Genomic DNA, 14,299 nt, shown 5'->3' with positions numbered 1-14,299 from the left:
AATTTGAGCTGCCGCACGAGTTGAAACTATAGATATGTAATTTTTTGGTAAGTATATATTTAACTTAATTTTATTATGAAAATAACATGATCAGTGATCTGAAAGAAGTGGACATTCTGGAGGCTTGCCTTTTTTTTTTTTTTATACTGCACAGTATGCAAGTACAATGTAGTACGAGGTTATTAAGTGTTAAGTAGAGTACTGTTATGTGCATTACATAACATGTAATCCTGAAGCTGGGTTGTACTTGCTTGTCTCCCCATTCCTTATTAATTGATGAATACATAATACATAACACCATAAAGTTGCAGTGTTTTTCATGGGCACAGTATTTTGTGAAAGAGTGTTTGTATTTTGATTGCTTCATTTTATATAAGTAACTTATCAAGTAGTTACACTGCTGTAGTTTCTAACTCACACAGCAGCTTAAATTCCAAATTCGTGGTAGCGCTTCAATTGTTTAATGTAGATGACTAATCCCACCCACTAACTGCAATTCAAGGAACGACTTAGCAGACAACCTCATCTGTTTCCGCCATGCCCGATGCAAACATCAGGTGTTTGCAGCAGCTTTGTTCATTATTTGCCGGTTGTGTAACCAGATTTCAGTGAAGTATTATCGCTGATTTCGCGTAGCCTTCAAGCTTATAGCTTTCAGGATAAGTTTTTTTATTGTTTTGTTATTACTGAGATCTGATTCAAGTTCTTCTAGACCTAAGACATTGTCAGACTCACCTAAACCTGGGAGGAGGCATACTGAAAGTCCAATGGAGGCTGGTGGGAAGTCCCCGGGCAGTTTGCCCCTCAGCTGAATCTGTTGCACATTCCCAGGTACAGTATCGACAGACAGCCACTGAAAAGGCGTCTTGATGGATGTGTAGTGGAGGAGATGGCTATTCAGCCTGTCGGGTATCCTAGACCTACAGTCCCTGCTGTACTCCCCTAAACCTGGGAGGAGACATGCTGGCGGTCCAAGGGAGTCCAAGGGGGTATGCCCCTGAGTAGTCGCCCCGAGTCGAACCTGTGATACTTTCCCAGGTATTGGGCAGACAGCCACTGGAAAGGTGTCTTGACGGATGTGTAGTGTTAGACAGCCACTGGAAAGGCGTCTTGATGGATGTGTAATGTTACCATCACTCATCAAATTAACATCTTCCTGAGTGCCTGGTGCCATTCTACTAGTGTCCGGCACCAGTTCCTGTTCTCCCGCCGCCTATTCCTGAATGCCAAGCACCAGTTCCTGGGCGCTTGGCACTCTTTTTAGTACCCGGCGCTTCCATTGCCCACTCTCATGTGCCCAGCACCAGTCTACTAATGTCTTGTGCCAGCTCCTCTATAATTACTCGGCACCGTCTTTGCTAAGAACACTGTTGTTCTTTTTTGAGAACCAGTCTCCAATTGAATGTCTGGCTCCAGCTTTCAAGTGGCCAGTGCCAGCCCCCGATCACCAGGCTCCAACTCTTTAGTATCAGACTCCCGCCTCTGAGCGCCATAACAGATCACTTACAAGCGTTTTGGCTCTCTTCATTCTGTTCCACTTTCCCCTAGAGTTCAAGGCGAGCTGACATTGCTCCCTTTTTTGCAACAGTTAGTGTCTCAGAGTCCTGTCCTTTGCAGACGGGGACTTTTTTGTCCCGAATTTATGAGCTTGTTAAAGAAAGCTTCCACATCTGGCATTTTCTTTGTCCTCATAAGAAGTCTCTCAGGGAGTTGGGAGTTTGACTCGTTAAAAAGGAGCAAGTCAAGTAAGTGTCTTTGGACTTTCCTCCCTCTGGTACTTCGATGGAACTAGACCTTGTTGAAGATCTTGTGAAGAATTTTGAAGTAAAGTTTTTTTCTTGATTGGCAGCAGAAGCATGGGCTAAGAAGATAGAGGATTCCCAAGCGTTTACCGAGAGACATCACCTCAGATTGTCTCTTAGTCCTGTCCTGTGCGGAGATTTTAGAGTTTTCTGCTCTTTTCTTTGGAATCTCAAGGAGAGAGAGTACTGGCGTTCCTTTACTACTGTGAGAGCCACACAATCACAATCAGCCCAGTTATTTTTGCCTACAGACCTACATCACCTCTTGAGGCTTTCCATCTGCCAAGAGTGTCACAGCTACTCTCAGACAGTCCGCTGATTCATAGCCCCTTTTTTCTTCTCACTCGGAACATTAGTGGACGAGTCTACTGGGGACTCTGTTATCCTCCAAGACGTTAGTCAAGTTAGACTTTATATGAGAGTTTTTTCATTTTTCCTCTAGTTTTCATCCAGTTCCGAGTTTTCCGGCACAGACAGTAAGCACTGTAACGTTGTTTGGTTCTTCACCTCTGATGAAGGTTGCTGTTCTCCACTTCCTGTCAAGCGGCAAGGAGGGTAGCTTCAACTCACAGACTTCCTGCAGTTTCACTATGGTTCCCTCTGTCACTTCCTCAGTCTGACTTCCTTTGGAATGGCAATACCTTCTCTCCTGAGCATTCTTTTGTTGAAAGATTACTTGGGCTCCAACCAAGAAGAGAAAGCACCGTGAACCCTCTCGAACCAGCCCTTTCTAGCTTCGTCCATTCCGAAATGCCTGGAATCAACTTCCGAGCTTGTGGCATCAAGTCCTGAGCACCCGATGCTTGTTTCAGAGCGCTCGACACTATCTAGCCAGTACTAGGCTCCTGCCGCTGAATGTCTAGTGCTTGCTCTCAGACTTTTTTTTCTGTTTAAATGGTTGTGTCTGGACAGCAGAAGAATTTGTCACACCTGGTTTTGGACATGGACACTGCTATCCCGTGCCCAGGCTTTTGTGTGTCTTATGGACTTTTAAAGCTTTTTATAAGCATGCCAGATATTAGTTTCCGCACATACATTTCCGCATATGTTTTCGGTCTGTACAAGGTTTCGCGGAGTCCACGCAAGACGTTTTCAAGCCCAAATAAGAAGTCGAACCCACACGGATGTCCACGTCTGCATGGCTATCAAGAGTCAGCAGGGTTGGTAACTAGTCTGCACAGTTGTCTGTGTCTGCACAATGATCTGCAAGCTCACTCAGTTGCTTGCTAGTCTGCAGTCATCAGCGAGCCTGCATGGTGTACAGCCCCCTTTTTTTCTTTGAATAGAGAACGAAATTCAAGATGGAGACGAACCAGACAGTCCTGTCATCCATTTTCCAGGGCGATTGGATGGAGACCTTGGATATGCAGGATACTTCCTTCCATGTCCACGTCCAGATTTTGGAGAGTATCTCAGGTCCATCTTACAAGACAGGATCTTCCAATTTAGGGATCTAGGCTTCGGCCTTTATGGCACAAGTCTTCTCTCGAGTCCTCACTCCCTCACATTTGACTTCATTTTCGGGCCATGAACATCAGTTTTTCCTGGACAACTGACTTCTTCAGTTCCCTTTGAGAGAAAAATGCTCGAAGGTTTTGAACACAAGACCAGCTGGGATGGGGAACACAGCCAGACACCGTCGTTTTTTCCCAGAGCCCCAGATTTAAGTTGGACCTGCAGTAGTGGCTGTCCGAACTAACTTTCGGAAGGGAAGTTCCTTCATCCTCTGAGACTAGATTTAGACTTCTTCTCAGCGCCTTGATCTAGGTTGGGGAGACCACTTGGGGAACTGGGAAGTTTGCGGGAAGTGTCCCCAGAAGAACGGAGCCTTCACATCTATGTCAGAGAGCTGGAAGCAATTCGCTTAGGGCTTCAGTGCTTCTCGACCCTTAGTTCACTCCTAGACTGTAGTACAACAAGAGAACTTCTACAGTGGACGATCAAAATTGAGTTTTCTAGTCTCGATTTATTCAGGCCAACTAATAAGTTCTGGCAGACAAACTGAGCCATCAGAAGCTTGTTCTTACCACCGAGTGGACCTTGAATCCCCTGGTCTGTCAGGATCTTTGGAATCTATGGGATAGGCCAACTTTGGACCTATTTGCCACCTTAAGGAACCTTCGTCTTCCTCTCTTTTGTTCTCCAGCCCCAGACCCTCTAGCATGGGCAGTAGACTCCATGCTGCTAGTTCAGTATATCTTTCTGCCCTTCAGCATAGTCAAGGAAGTGCTGAACAAGTTTCAGTCTCATCACAACATTACGATGACCCTCATAGCCCTGTTCTGACCCATGAAATAATGTTTTCTGAACCTGCCACAGTTATTGGTGGACTCTCAAAGACTCCTTCCCCAAAACCATGTCTACTCAGTCAATCTCCCTTCAAGAGATACCACCAAGGGTGGCTTGCTCTTGTCTGGATGGGCCTCAGACTGTCTGCAGACTTGTCAGAATGAAGGGGTTTTTCTAGACGTACTATAGGGACTATTGCAAATGCGGACATCAGTCTTCTAGCTCCATCTACCAGAATAAGTGAGCGATATATGAGGAGATCTGGAATCTCTCGTATTCCTCCATTAAGAGGTGTCAAGCTATGTTTAACTCAGTTTTTAAGTAACTTCATCAAGTTCTTTGACTAGTCCAAGCAAGGAAGAAAATCCAGTCTCTTGGGACCTGGACATAGTGTTGAAGTGACTGACGGGTCCCTCTTTTGATTTACTATGCTCTCAGAAAAGACCTTACTGGAAGGCTATCTTCCTGGTGACCATGGCCTCTGCTAAAACGTTTTAGTGAGATCCAAGCCATTGTTCTAGAGTGGGTCTTTTTCACAAGGAGACACAGTTTGCTCGTTTACCCTTGGATTTTAGCCAAGAACAAGGACCTATCCAAGGCCTGGATCCGTTCTTTCTCCCTTAAGAATTTAATGGACATCCTTGGCTCTGAGGAAGAATAGGGAGCCCTCTGTCCAGTTGGAGTTTTCAGATATTACCTGAGCAGGACCAGAAGAGCAGAGGACCATCCATAACCTATAGTGTTCTGGCAAGGACCCATTTCAACCTCTGTCTAAGAACGCATTGTCCTTCATTCTAAATGGACTTTATTTCTGAGACCTCTCTCAGATTCAGGAGAGCATTTTGCCTACTTTAAGTGAAAGCTAAGGATGTCAGAGCAGCTTCTACCTCATTAGCTTGTAGGCACAATATGCCCCTTACTTCCATTTTGCAATTGACCTACTTGAAGTGTAATCGATCTTTGCTTCTCACTGTTTTTAATAAATTTAAAACAGTGTTAAAATTTTGCAGTACTTGCGACCATTATTGGTAACTGGCATGGTATTGCGGGTGGAAGCATAGGATTTTCTCCTGTCTCTTCACCTTGTAGAGAGGTGTCAGGTTTTTGGGAGCCTGGGAGTACAGTGTACCTAGAGCACCCACCACTTTCAGTGGATAGGTTGTGGTTTTATTTCAGTGTAGGTGACAGTATTGTCTGGTTGATGTTATATTGTTACTGCGCCCAGGGCAAGGGCACCTATTGATGCTTTGCTAGCCTTCAGAATACTCCTTTAATGCAATGCTAGAGGCACTCCACAGCTGTACCATCACACCACTACAGGTTAAGATGAGCACCAACCAGAAGCAGTATTCTCCTGCAGTAGCTCTCTTATTTGATAGGAAAATGACAAGCACTGTTTTCAATGCTAGCAACTTTTCTATTTCAAATTTATTACATGACTGAATGTCTTGGAGTAGAATATGTCCATTTATCCCACCTCCTGTTAATGTGTATTCAGCAGTGTAATTACTTGGTAAGTTATATAAAAATGCTATTTTTATAATTAAATTAAGTTTTATATATACTTATCAAGTAATTACAGAATCAGAGCCCACCCTCCTTTCCTCTTATGGACATAAGACACAAACAGAATGAGGTTGTCTGCTAAGTCGTTCCTGGTATGGACAATCTCCGGTTTATGACGGGCTCGGCTTACGATTTTCTGAGTTTACAGCGTTTTTCAAATATAGTCATAAAATAATTATTTCCTGGGTTACAATGCATGTTCTAGGTTTATGACGCTGACAACGCCGGTCCGGTGGAAGAAATATGGCTCCAGAATGGCAGCATGATCAATTTTGGAGGTTTTCTGTTGAAAAACTCAATGTTCAGTAAATGCAGGATACATTGTTTTCAAGGCACCCAAAGGATTAAAAGTAAGGTTTTCTTACGATTTTCGACGGTATTTTGGATGACGCCAGTCCGACAACGATCGGAAGAAGTATGCATCCAAAACGGCAGAATGGTCAATATTTGGAGGATTTTTATTTTGAAAAACTCATGTAAATGCAGGATTCGTTGTTTTCAAGACACTCAAAGGATTAAAAGTAAGGTTTTCTTACGATTTTCAACTGTATTTCAGAAACGTCAGTCCAACAACGATCAGAAGAAATATGCATCCAAAACGGCAGAATGGTCAATATTTGGAGGGTTTTTATTATGAAAGCTCAATATTAAAAATGCAGGATTCGTTGTTTTCAAGACACCGAAAGGATTAAAAGTAGAGTTTTCTTATGATTCTCAATGGTAATATTTGAGATGACTTGTTGTCCAAGGCATACGACGGAAGAAAATTCGCATTCGCTGATTTTTTCATGGAGCAATATTCACTAATTACTGATTTTTATTTTATTCTCATGACTAAATACATTTTTTATGATAAAATTATTTACTAATTTTAAAATATTAATATTAAAGTAACCACAGCAAAGTATCAATAAAAGTTAAATTAAAATCCTGTGAAATCATAAAACTGCATACCGATGTAATCACTTCATTCTCTCTCTCTCTCTCTCTCTCTCTCTCTCTCTCTCTCTCTCTCTCTCTCTCTCTCTCTCTCTCTCTCTCTGGCACTTCAAGAAAAGCTGAACACATGATTATGTGGTACCCACACTACCAAAAGGATATTGCGCAAATAGAGAGTGTACAAAGGTCCTTTACAGCTAGAATAGAAGAAGTTAAGGACCTTGACTACTGGGAAAGACTACAATTCTTAAATCTATTTAGTCTTGAAAGGAGAAGAGAATGCTACATGATTATCCAGGCATGGAAACAGATAGAAGGAACTACTGAAAACATCATGGAGCTAAAAATATCAGAAAGAGCAAGCAGAGGTAGATTAATAGTGCCCAAAACTATACCAGGAAAACTAAGGAAAGCACACAGGACATTAATACACCACGCACCAGCATCGATAATGCAGCGTCTATTCAATGCGCTACCAGCTCATCTGATAAACATATTAGGAGTGAGCGTAGATGTGTTTAAGAATAAGCTCGACAAATATCTAAGATGCATCCCAGACCATCCAAGACTGGAAGATGCATTAGCAATTCTCTGGTAGACATCAGAGGTGCCTCACACTGAGGGACCTGGGGCAACCCGAACGAACTGTAAGGTCTATAAGGTAAGGCCCCTCAAATAATTCATGAATAATTTCACTTGAGATTTAAGTAAGGCCAACTGCCCATCTCTCTCTCTCTCTCTCTCTCTCTCTCTCTCTCTCTCTCTCTCTCTCTCTCTCTCTCTCTCTCTCTCTGTGTGTGTGTGTGTGTGTGTGTGACTTCAAAACAGCAGAATGGTAAAATTTTGGAGGGATTTGTATGAAAGACTCAATAAAAATGCAGGTTACATCATTTTCAAGATACCCAAAGGATACTCAAAGGATTAAAAGTAAGGTTTTCTTATGATTTTCAACTTTTTTTCGGTTTACTACGATTTTCGGCTTACTATGATTTTCGGCTTACGATGCGGCATCAGAATGGAACCTCCATCGTAAACTGGAGACTGCCTGTATTCCCTTTAGTGGGCTGGCCTAGTCATCTGCACTAAATAATTGAAGAGCTACCATTAATTTTGAATTTAAGCTGCCACACAAGTTAGAAACTATAGCAATGTAATTACTTGGTAAGTATATATATAAAACTTAATTTTCTTATAAAAATAGCATTTTAATATTGATAAGATATTTTGCATTTACTGTTATATTTTTTCCATTTGGAATAGGGTTCATTAGATAAACTTCCTATTTCTTGAAAAGAAAGTGTTTCTTGTGAGGGGAAATTGTTTAATGCTACTTATACAAGTTTTTGTGAAAGATGAACGTGGGGAAAGATATGTTTTGTAGTTTTTGGGTCTTAGTTTGTAACGTAATGGTAACCAATTCTAGTTGAAATTTTCAACCTCATTCATATTTCTTTGGAAATTTCTTGCTTTTCATGATTTTGCCCATACTGTCTAAGGAATACATTGCCCTCAGCATGAAAGCCATCTGGACCTGTTACACAACAAAGCTTTAATTGGAAGAGATTCTTCAAAGAACCATGAATGTTGAAGAATTTTAAGGGAGAATATAAGACTAGGAGTATTGTTTGTTTCCTTCTTGCAGGCTGTCGAGACCAATAAGAGTTCAAATGGAAATGGTGGAAATTACCTAGAGAAGCTGACAAAAGAAGATGCAGAGTCCAGGGTTACACAGCTAAATGCCCTTGAAAAGAAGTATTATGATTTAGGACCTGCGTATGACTGTGTTGTATATCATGATGGAGAAATGTGGAGGTAGGAATTTGTAGCATTTTGTTGGTTCTGTAGGGGGTAAGGGGGAGTTGACAGTGGCATTGAACCCTAAAATTTAATCTGGTCCAGGAGATGTTGTGGAAAAGAACTGAAATATCCCAGATTAAAAGCAATTACAATACCATCATCTTACATCAAAGGCTGTTTACTGTTATTGTATTAGGTGAGAATAATTTACTGGTGGGAAGCTGCTGTATTTTATAGTATATGGATTATGCTTTGTGTCCTTAAAAGTTCATTGAAAATCTCCTTTCACCTTGAATGATTAAGTTGAGATTTAATGTATGGGTTACAAGACACTTGTGGTTTTTGAGATATGCCATTGAACTGAACTTGGAACACCTCCCCTATATGTTGGTTATCACATTACTTGAGAATAATCTACAACCATTTTACAGTTATCGTTTGTTAGTATCAGAGGTGGTAATATGTACCAGCATTCCTTTCTTCATATAAAATATGACTGAAAACAGACGTAGGGATTGCCACCCTCAAACCAGTGGGTGCTTATAACACTAAGTTAAACTCTACAGGTAGAAGAACCATATGTTGAAGTACTGTGTCTTACCTAGCAGCTTGGAATGTTCTTTTCTCCCATAGCAATGGTAATATAGAAAAAAGTGGCTGCTTGATTTATTGAAATAAAAAATTTTCAACTACACATTGATGTTGAATGTTTGTTAAAATCACTGATCTTTACATAATCTTACTAAACATTAATCATGTCTACTTTGTAAGCATTTATAGTACAATACTATGTTTCTCTTACAAATGGTCCCATTACCCTTTTAATGCCTTTAAAAGACAAATTTAAAAACTAAAATTTGTAAAATGAACCATACCTCTCCATTATAGAGCGTTTACTTCCGCACCAACGGTAGTTCAACAGATTGAAACAAAACCTGAGAACACTCGGTTTCCTATGAATATCTATTTTTATCCATCTACTCACCCCACCCCCCCACCAGGGGAACAATAGGCACAAACACCCATAGCAGGTCAGTCTACTTCTGCCGCCAGTTTGGTAAAAGATTGTTAGAGAGTTATCTGTACTTGGTTTTCTGTTGATGACTTGGTTTGTAGATTTACTCGAATTGTCTCATGGATATGGATGGTAATGATAGAATAAGGACCTGTAAGGTAAGAGGTTGCCATAGTAGGCCTTATTCTAGTTCCACTGACCCTCATGACATATGTGTGAAATGTTGGGGAAAAGAGTGTAATGTGAATTACTGTTGTCAGGTATGTGAATCTTGGTCAGATGGATTTATGGTGAAATTGGTGAAACATCATAAACAAAGAGAGGCTAATAGTTTGGAGAGGCAACAAAAGAAGCAAGAGGTTAAGTCTGCTAAGGCTAGTGCCAAGGTAGTGCATGATTTGTCTCCTTCCCCTTCTAGTAATTTTATTAGGACATCTTCTCTTTGTTCTTTTACTCCTACTAGAGCTTCAAATTGATTGAGGGCATGAGATTTGATAGAATTGAGTCAGATATTAAGGGTTTAAAGGGCTCGATAAATCAGCTAGCCAAAGTTTCATGAAATATTTTATTGGTGTTGCCCTCCCTGGGATCTTGGTTGGTTTCGGGTAATTCCCCCTCATAGGAGGAAGGGTCAGTCCCCCCTCTCCTAATAGTCATGTCCTTGGCATGTCCTGTTTTGCTCCTTCATTGCCTGGAGCTACAGAGAACTGGGACATGTAAGGGAGCAATGCAGATATGTGCCCATTGTTCCCTTCCTCTGGTTGGCCTGGCATCAGTGCAGTCATCATAATTTGTTCTCCGAGGTAGAGTAAAGAGAAGCCGCCCATCATCTTTACCACGTTTAAGCATGGCGGAGGACATCTAGTTAGTAATGATTCTTCTTGTCTTTCTGATAATTTAGGAGAGTGAATGATAGTAAGGATCGTTCGAGATCTAGGACTTGTGTTAAAGATCCTGTAGTTTCTAGAGATGTGTGTAGAGGTTCTTTCTCATCCCGTGTTTCTCAGGGTTCATCGGCTGTGTAAGAGGTATGTGTTGCACAGTCGGGTACATGCAGGTCTCCTGTGCCTAGCGAAGTTTTCCGCCTTCGCCGCAGCATCATGCATCCTTGCATCTCTCTACTGTGCAGTCTGCCTCTGTGAAGGTTTCTCCTTCTGTTGGTCAGAGCACAAGGCTCTGCTTTTGTTCTTTACGTCTACCACCTGCGCATGCTTCCCCTATGCAGCTTTCGCCTGCGCATGCGTCACCTGTACTGATAGTACCTGCGTTACCCCCAGCTAAATGGCATTTGCCTAAGCATGCTTCACCTATGCGGCCAGTGCCTGCGCTTCCTTTGGATTTACGGCATTTGCCTGTGCGCCTAGTGCCTACTAAGCACTCGGGTCCTATTAATCTTTGCTCTTGGTCTCCCATGCGTCATGTTCCCGTGACATAGTACTTGGACCTCAAAGAGACTTTGTATGTGCTTCAGGTTCTCAGCCTTGGGCCAGCAGTGTTGGTTCTTAGTTTTCACCTTTGGAGTCTTCTTCTCCGCATACAGATCCTCCAGCTAAGTTTGCTCACATTTCAGTGCCTCTTCCAATTGCGCAAGTTTCAGCCCATAGTCAAGGGTTTGCAGTTTCGACTGTAGTTTCCCCAGTGGCTCAGGAATTGGCTCAGTGTCGCGAGTTGCTGCATGATCAAAACTTAGATTTGTTAATTGAGTCAGGAAATGTTCAATAACCAAAACATGTCTTTCGAGCTGGAGAAAGCTGTTTCGTCGGTGGCGGCTAGGGAGATGTTATCTAGGGGAGAAGTTGTTAGAGAGTTAGCTTTGAATCAACCAACTGCTACTTTTCCACCTTCGATCACAGAGGTCGCACCACTGGCTGCAAAGGATATTATCAGCTCAGACTTGGTGGTCAAGTCCCCTTCTTCTTTTTCTTCCTCATTGTCAGAGGTACAGGTTGCAGGGTCTTTTATGGGTGATGTAATGGGGTCTGGTGCATAACCTAATGAAGAGCTGGACCCGACTTCTTTGAAGAAATTATTGGTTTTATGTAAGAAGTTCCCGAATTACTTTTCGGAAGTGAGCAAGCCTGGTACGTTTACATGTAGGGAAGAAAACCTGGGCCAGTCATTTATTTCATTCTTTTGAACCTCAATTCACCAAGGCTGTTTTAGGTAGATTCAAGGCCATTGGACAGATTTTGGATCAGCAATCATCCTCCAAGAACGCTTCCCTTTTTCTGCTACGGTATATGGGTAAAAGGAGAGCTAATTCTTACTCTACTGGCCTTATTCCTAATCCTAAGGTAGCTCCAATCAAGGATTCAGCTTTCTTCTCACTCTTGGATCTGTTGAAAAAGAGAGCAGTCAACAAAGGGAAGGTAGTGTTTTCTTAGCAGAATTGAATTCGCTTATCAAAGCTGCGTTTAGAACCTTGGAAATTCTCTCTTTCATGGATATGTCTGTGGGAGTGATTGATGGTTGTCTGTGAACTTTCTTCCTTGGTCCCTCAGGACTCTGCTCCAGGCAAGGAAGTTTACAATTTTATTGGCTGTTTAGGAGGAGTAGTAAAGAATGCAGTGTTTGAGAGTTCTCACGCTTATACCAATTTGGTTCATAAGAAACATGAATAGTTGTATTCTTATCTTGCCAAGTCTGACAGATTCACAGAAGGCTGCTGTCCTTTTTCAGCTTTAGCTGGAAAAAATCTTGGGTTCGGAAGCTCTGTCATCCATCGTGCAGGAAGTAGAGAAGACAGAAATGTGGTCTTTGATAGTTAAGGCTCAGATGTCCAAGCAGCCTCCACCTCGCCCTAGACCCTCTAGTTCAGTTAGGCCTTTGAGATGTAAGGAGATATTTCTAGGATCCTCCAGAGGATCCGGAAAGTCATTAAAGGGATCTGTTAAGTCATGGAGGTGCTAAGGGAGGGTTACTTGATTCCATTTGTAAGCCCTCCACTGTCAGATTCTCCAGTGACTCTCTCTTTGTATCTCCACAATCAGAAATGCAAAATCCTTCAGTTGGAGATCTTGAAACTTCTAGAGAAAGAAGCAATAGAAGTAGTAGAGTCAGGCCCTTGCTTCTACAATTGCCTTTTTGTAGTCCCCAAAACCACAGGGGGATGGAGACCTGTTCTGGATGTTTCCAGCTTAAATGCCTTTTTAAGGCTGACAAAGTTCTCCATGGAGTCAGTGAGCTTAGTTTTAGCATCCATTTGGAGAATGGACTGGATGGTATTGATAGATATTCAGGATGCATATTTTCACATTCCCATCAAGATGGAGTACGGGAAGTACCTAAGATTGGTTTTTGGAACGAAGTTTTTCAGTTCAGGGCAATGTGTTTTGGCCTAAACCTGGCTCCACAAGTTTTCTAAAGATTTTGGCTCCTTTAGGAAGGTGAGCCCATTTGTTGGCCATAAAGATGATCCTGTACTTGGACGACTGGCTGATCTGGCTCCTACACTGGGGGGCCATTCTGAGGGCAAGAGAAATGATTTTGAATCTAGCTCAGTTGTTCGGGATAATTTCTCAAAGTCAACTCGTCTCCTTCACAGGAGATTACTTATCTCGGGATGGAGATCAACACTGTGAATTTCAAGGTTTTTTCACGATGAAATGTGTAGATTCTTTGCTGTTACTCTTGAAGAATTTCGAATCTTTAGGTCTGTTCCTGCAAAGAAGTGGTTGTCTCCGTTAAGGCACATGCCTTCGTTGGAGAAACTTGTACCAGGGGCACTCCAGTTTTTTCTGAGGCAACACTGGGATTGGAAGGTGCTCCTTGATTCTCATATGGTGGTAGTTTCCAGGGATCTGGAAGAAACTTTCCAGTGGTGGAAAGACAAACCTTGTCTTCGGCAAGGAGTATTGCTGGATCTCAAGAACCCAGGCCTGTCGTTGTATACTGATGCATCAGACAAAGGCTTGAGAGTGATTGAAGGCAAAAAGCAGCTGTCAGGTCTGTGGACTCAAGAGGAGCAGCAGCTGCATATCAATCTTTTGTAACTATTGGCAATATTGAAAGGACTGAAAAAAGTAAGTATAACTTAGTTTTACCAGACCACTGAGCTGATTAACAGCTCTCCTAGGGCCGGCCCGAAGGATTAGACTTATTTTACGTGGCTAAGAACCAATTGGTTACTTAGCAATGGGACCTACAGCTTATTGTGGAATCCGAACCACATTATAGCGAGAAGTGAATTGCTATCACCAGAAATAAATTCCTCTAACTCTTCATCAGCCGGCCGCAGGAATTGAACTCCGGCCCGTCGAGTGACAGTCTGAAGCTCAACCGGCTCGGCCAACAAAGGGGTGAAAGGACTGAAGGAGCTGGAGAACCTGGTATGCAGTCAAATGGTGGTGGTCTTTCCGGACAACACCACATCGCTGGCGTACCTGCAGCACCAAGGGGGTGGGGACTAAGTCCGAGTCTCTCTTTCAGTTGATAAGGCAGATCCTCTTATAGTCAGAGAGCAAGAACATCACCTTACTGCCTCAGTTTGTTCCTGGGAGAATGAACGTTCTCGCAGGTGTTCTTAGTCACAAGGATCAAGTAATAGCAATGGAGTTGGCCCTGCATCCAGAGGTTTGCAACAAGTTGTGGAAGCTGTGGGGGTCCCCTTCATAGACCTGTTTGCAACCAGGTGTAATCATCGTCTGCCAGTGTTTTGCTCACCCGTTCAGGATCCTCTGGGGGCGGTAGATACCATGTTATTAGATTGGTCAGGTCTAGACTGTTATGCTTTTCCCCCCTTTGCTATGATCCAAAATGCTTTTCCCCCCTTTGCTATGATCCAAAAAGTCATCAGCAAGCTGGGCAATTTTGTCAATTGTCACATGATCTTGATTATGCCTTGGTGGCCAAGGAAGATCTGGTTTCCAGACTTGCTTTAGTGGTTAATAGA

At 42.4% G+C, this 14,299-nt stretch overlaps 1 protein-coding gene across 5 annotated transcripts in view; it reads left to right on the top strand.

The window, feature by feature from the left end:
- The window catches only part of TppII (Tripeptidyl-peptidase II), a 362,245-nt gene that overhangs the window by 71,453 nt on the left and 276,493 nt on the right, over positions 1–14,299 (top strand). For all 5 annotated transcript variants that reach the window (XM_067100130.1, XM_067100128.1, XM_067100131.1 and 2 more), the window contains exon 5: positions 8,239–8,408. In XM_067100130.1, the coding sequence (XP_066956231.1) occupies positions 8,239–8,408 (170 nt within the window). The remainder of the gene's footprint in view (positions 1–8,238; positions 8,409–14,299) is intronic.

Source organism: Macrobrachium rosenbergii, chromosome 56 (assembly GCF_040412425.1).
Source record: "Macrobrachium rosenbergii isolate ZJJX-2024 chromosome 56, ASM4041242v1, whole genome shotgun sequence".
NCBI classification, from domain to species: Eukaryota; Metazoa; Arthropoda; class Malacostraca; order Decapoda; family Palaemonidae; genus Macrobrachium; species Macrobrachium rosenbergii.
This window is presented reverse-complemented; position numbering and strand designations above follow the sequence as displayed.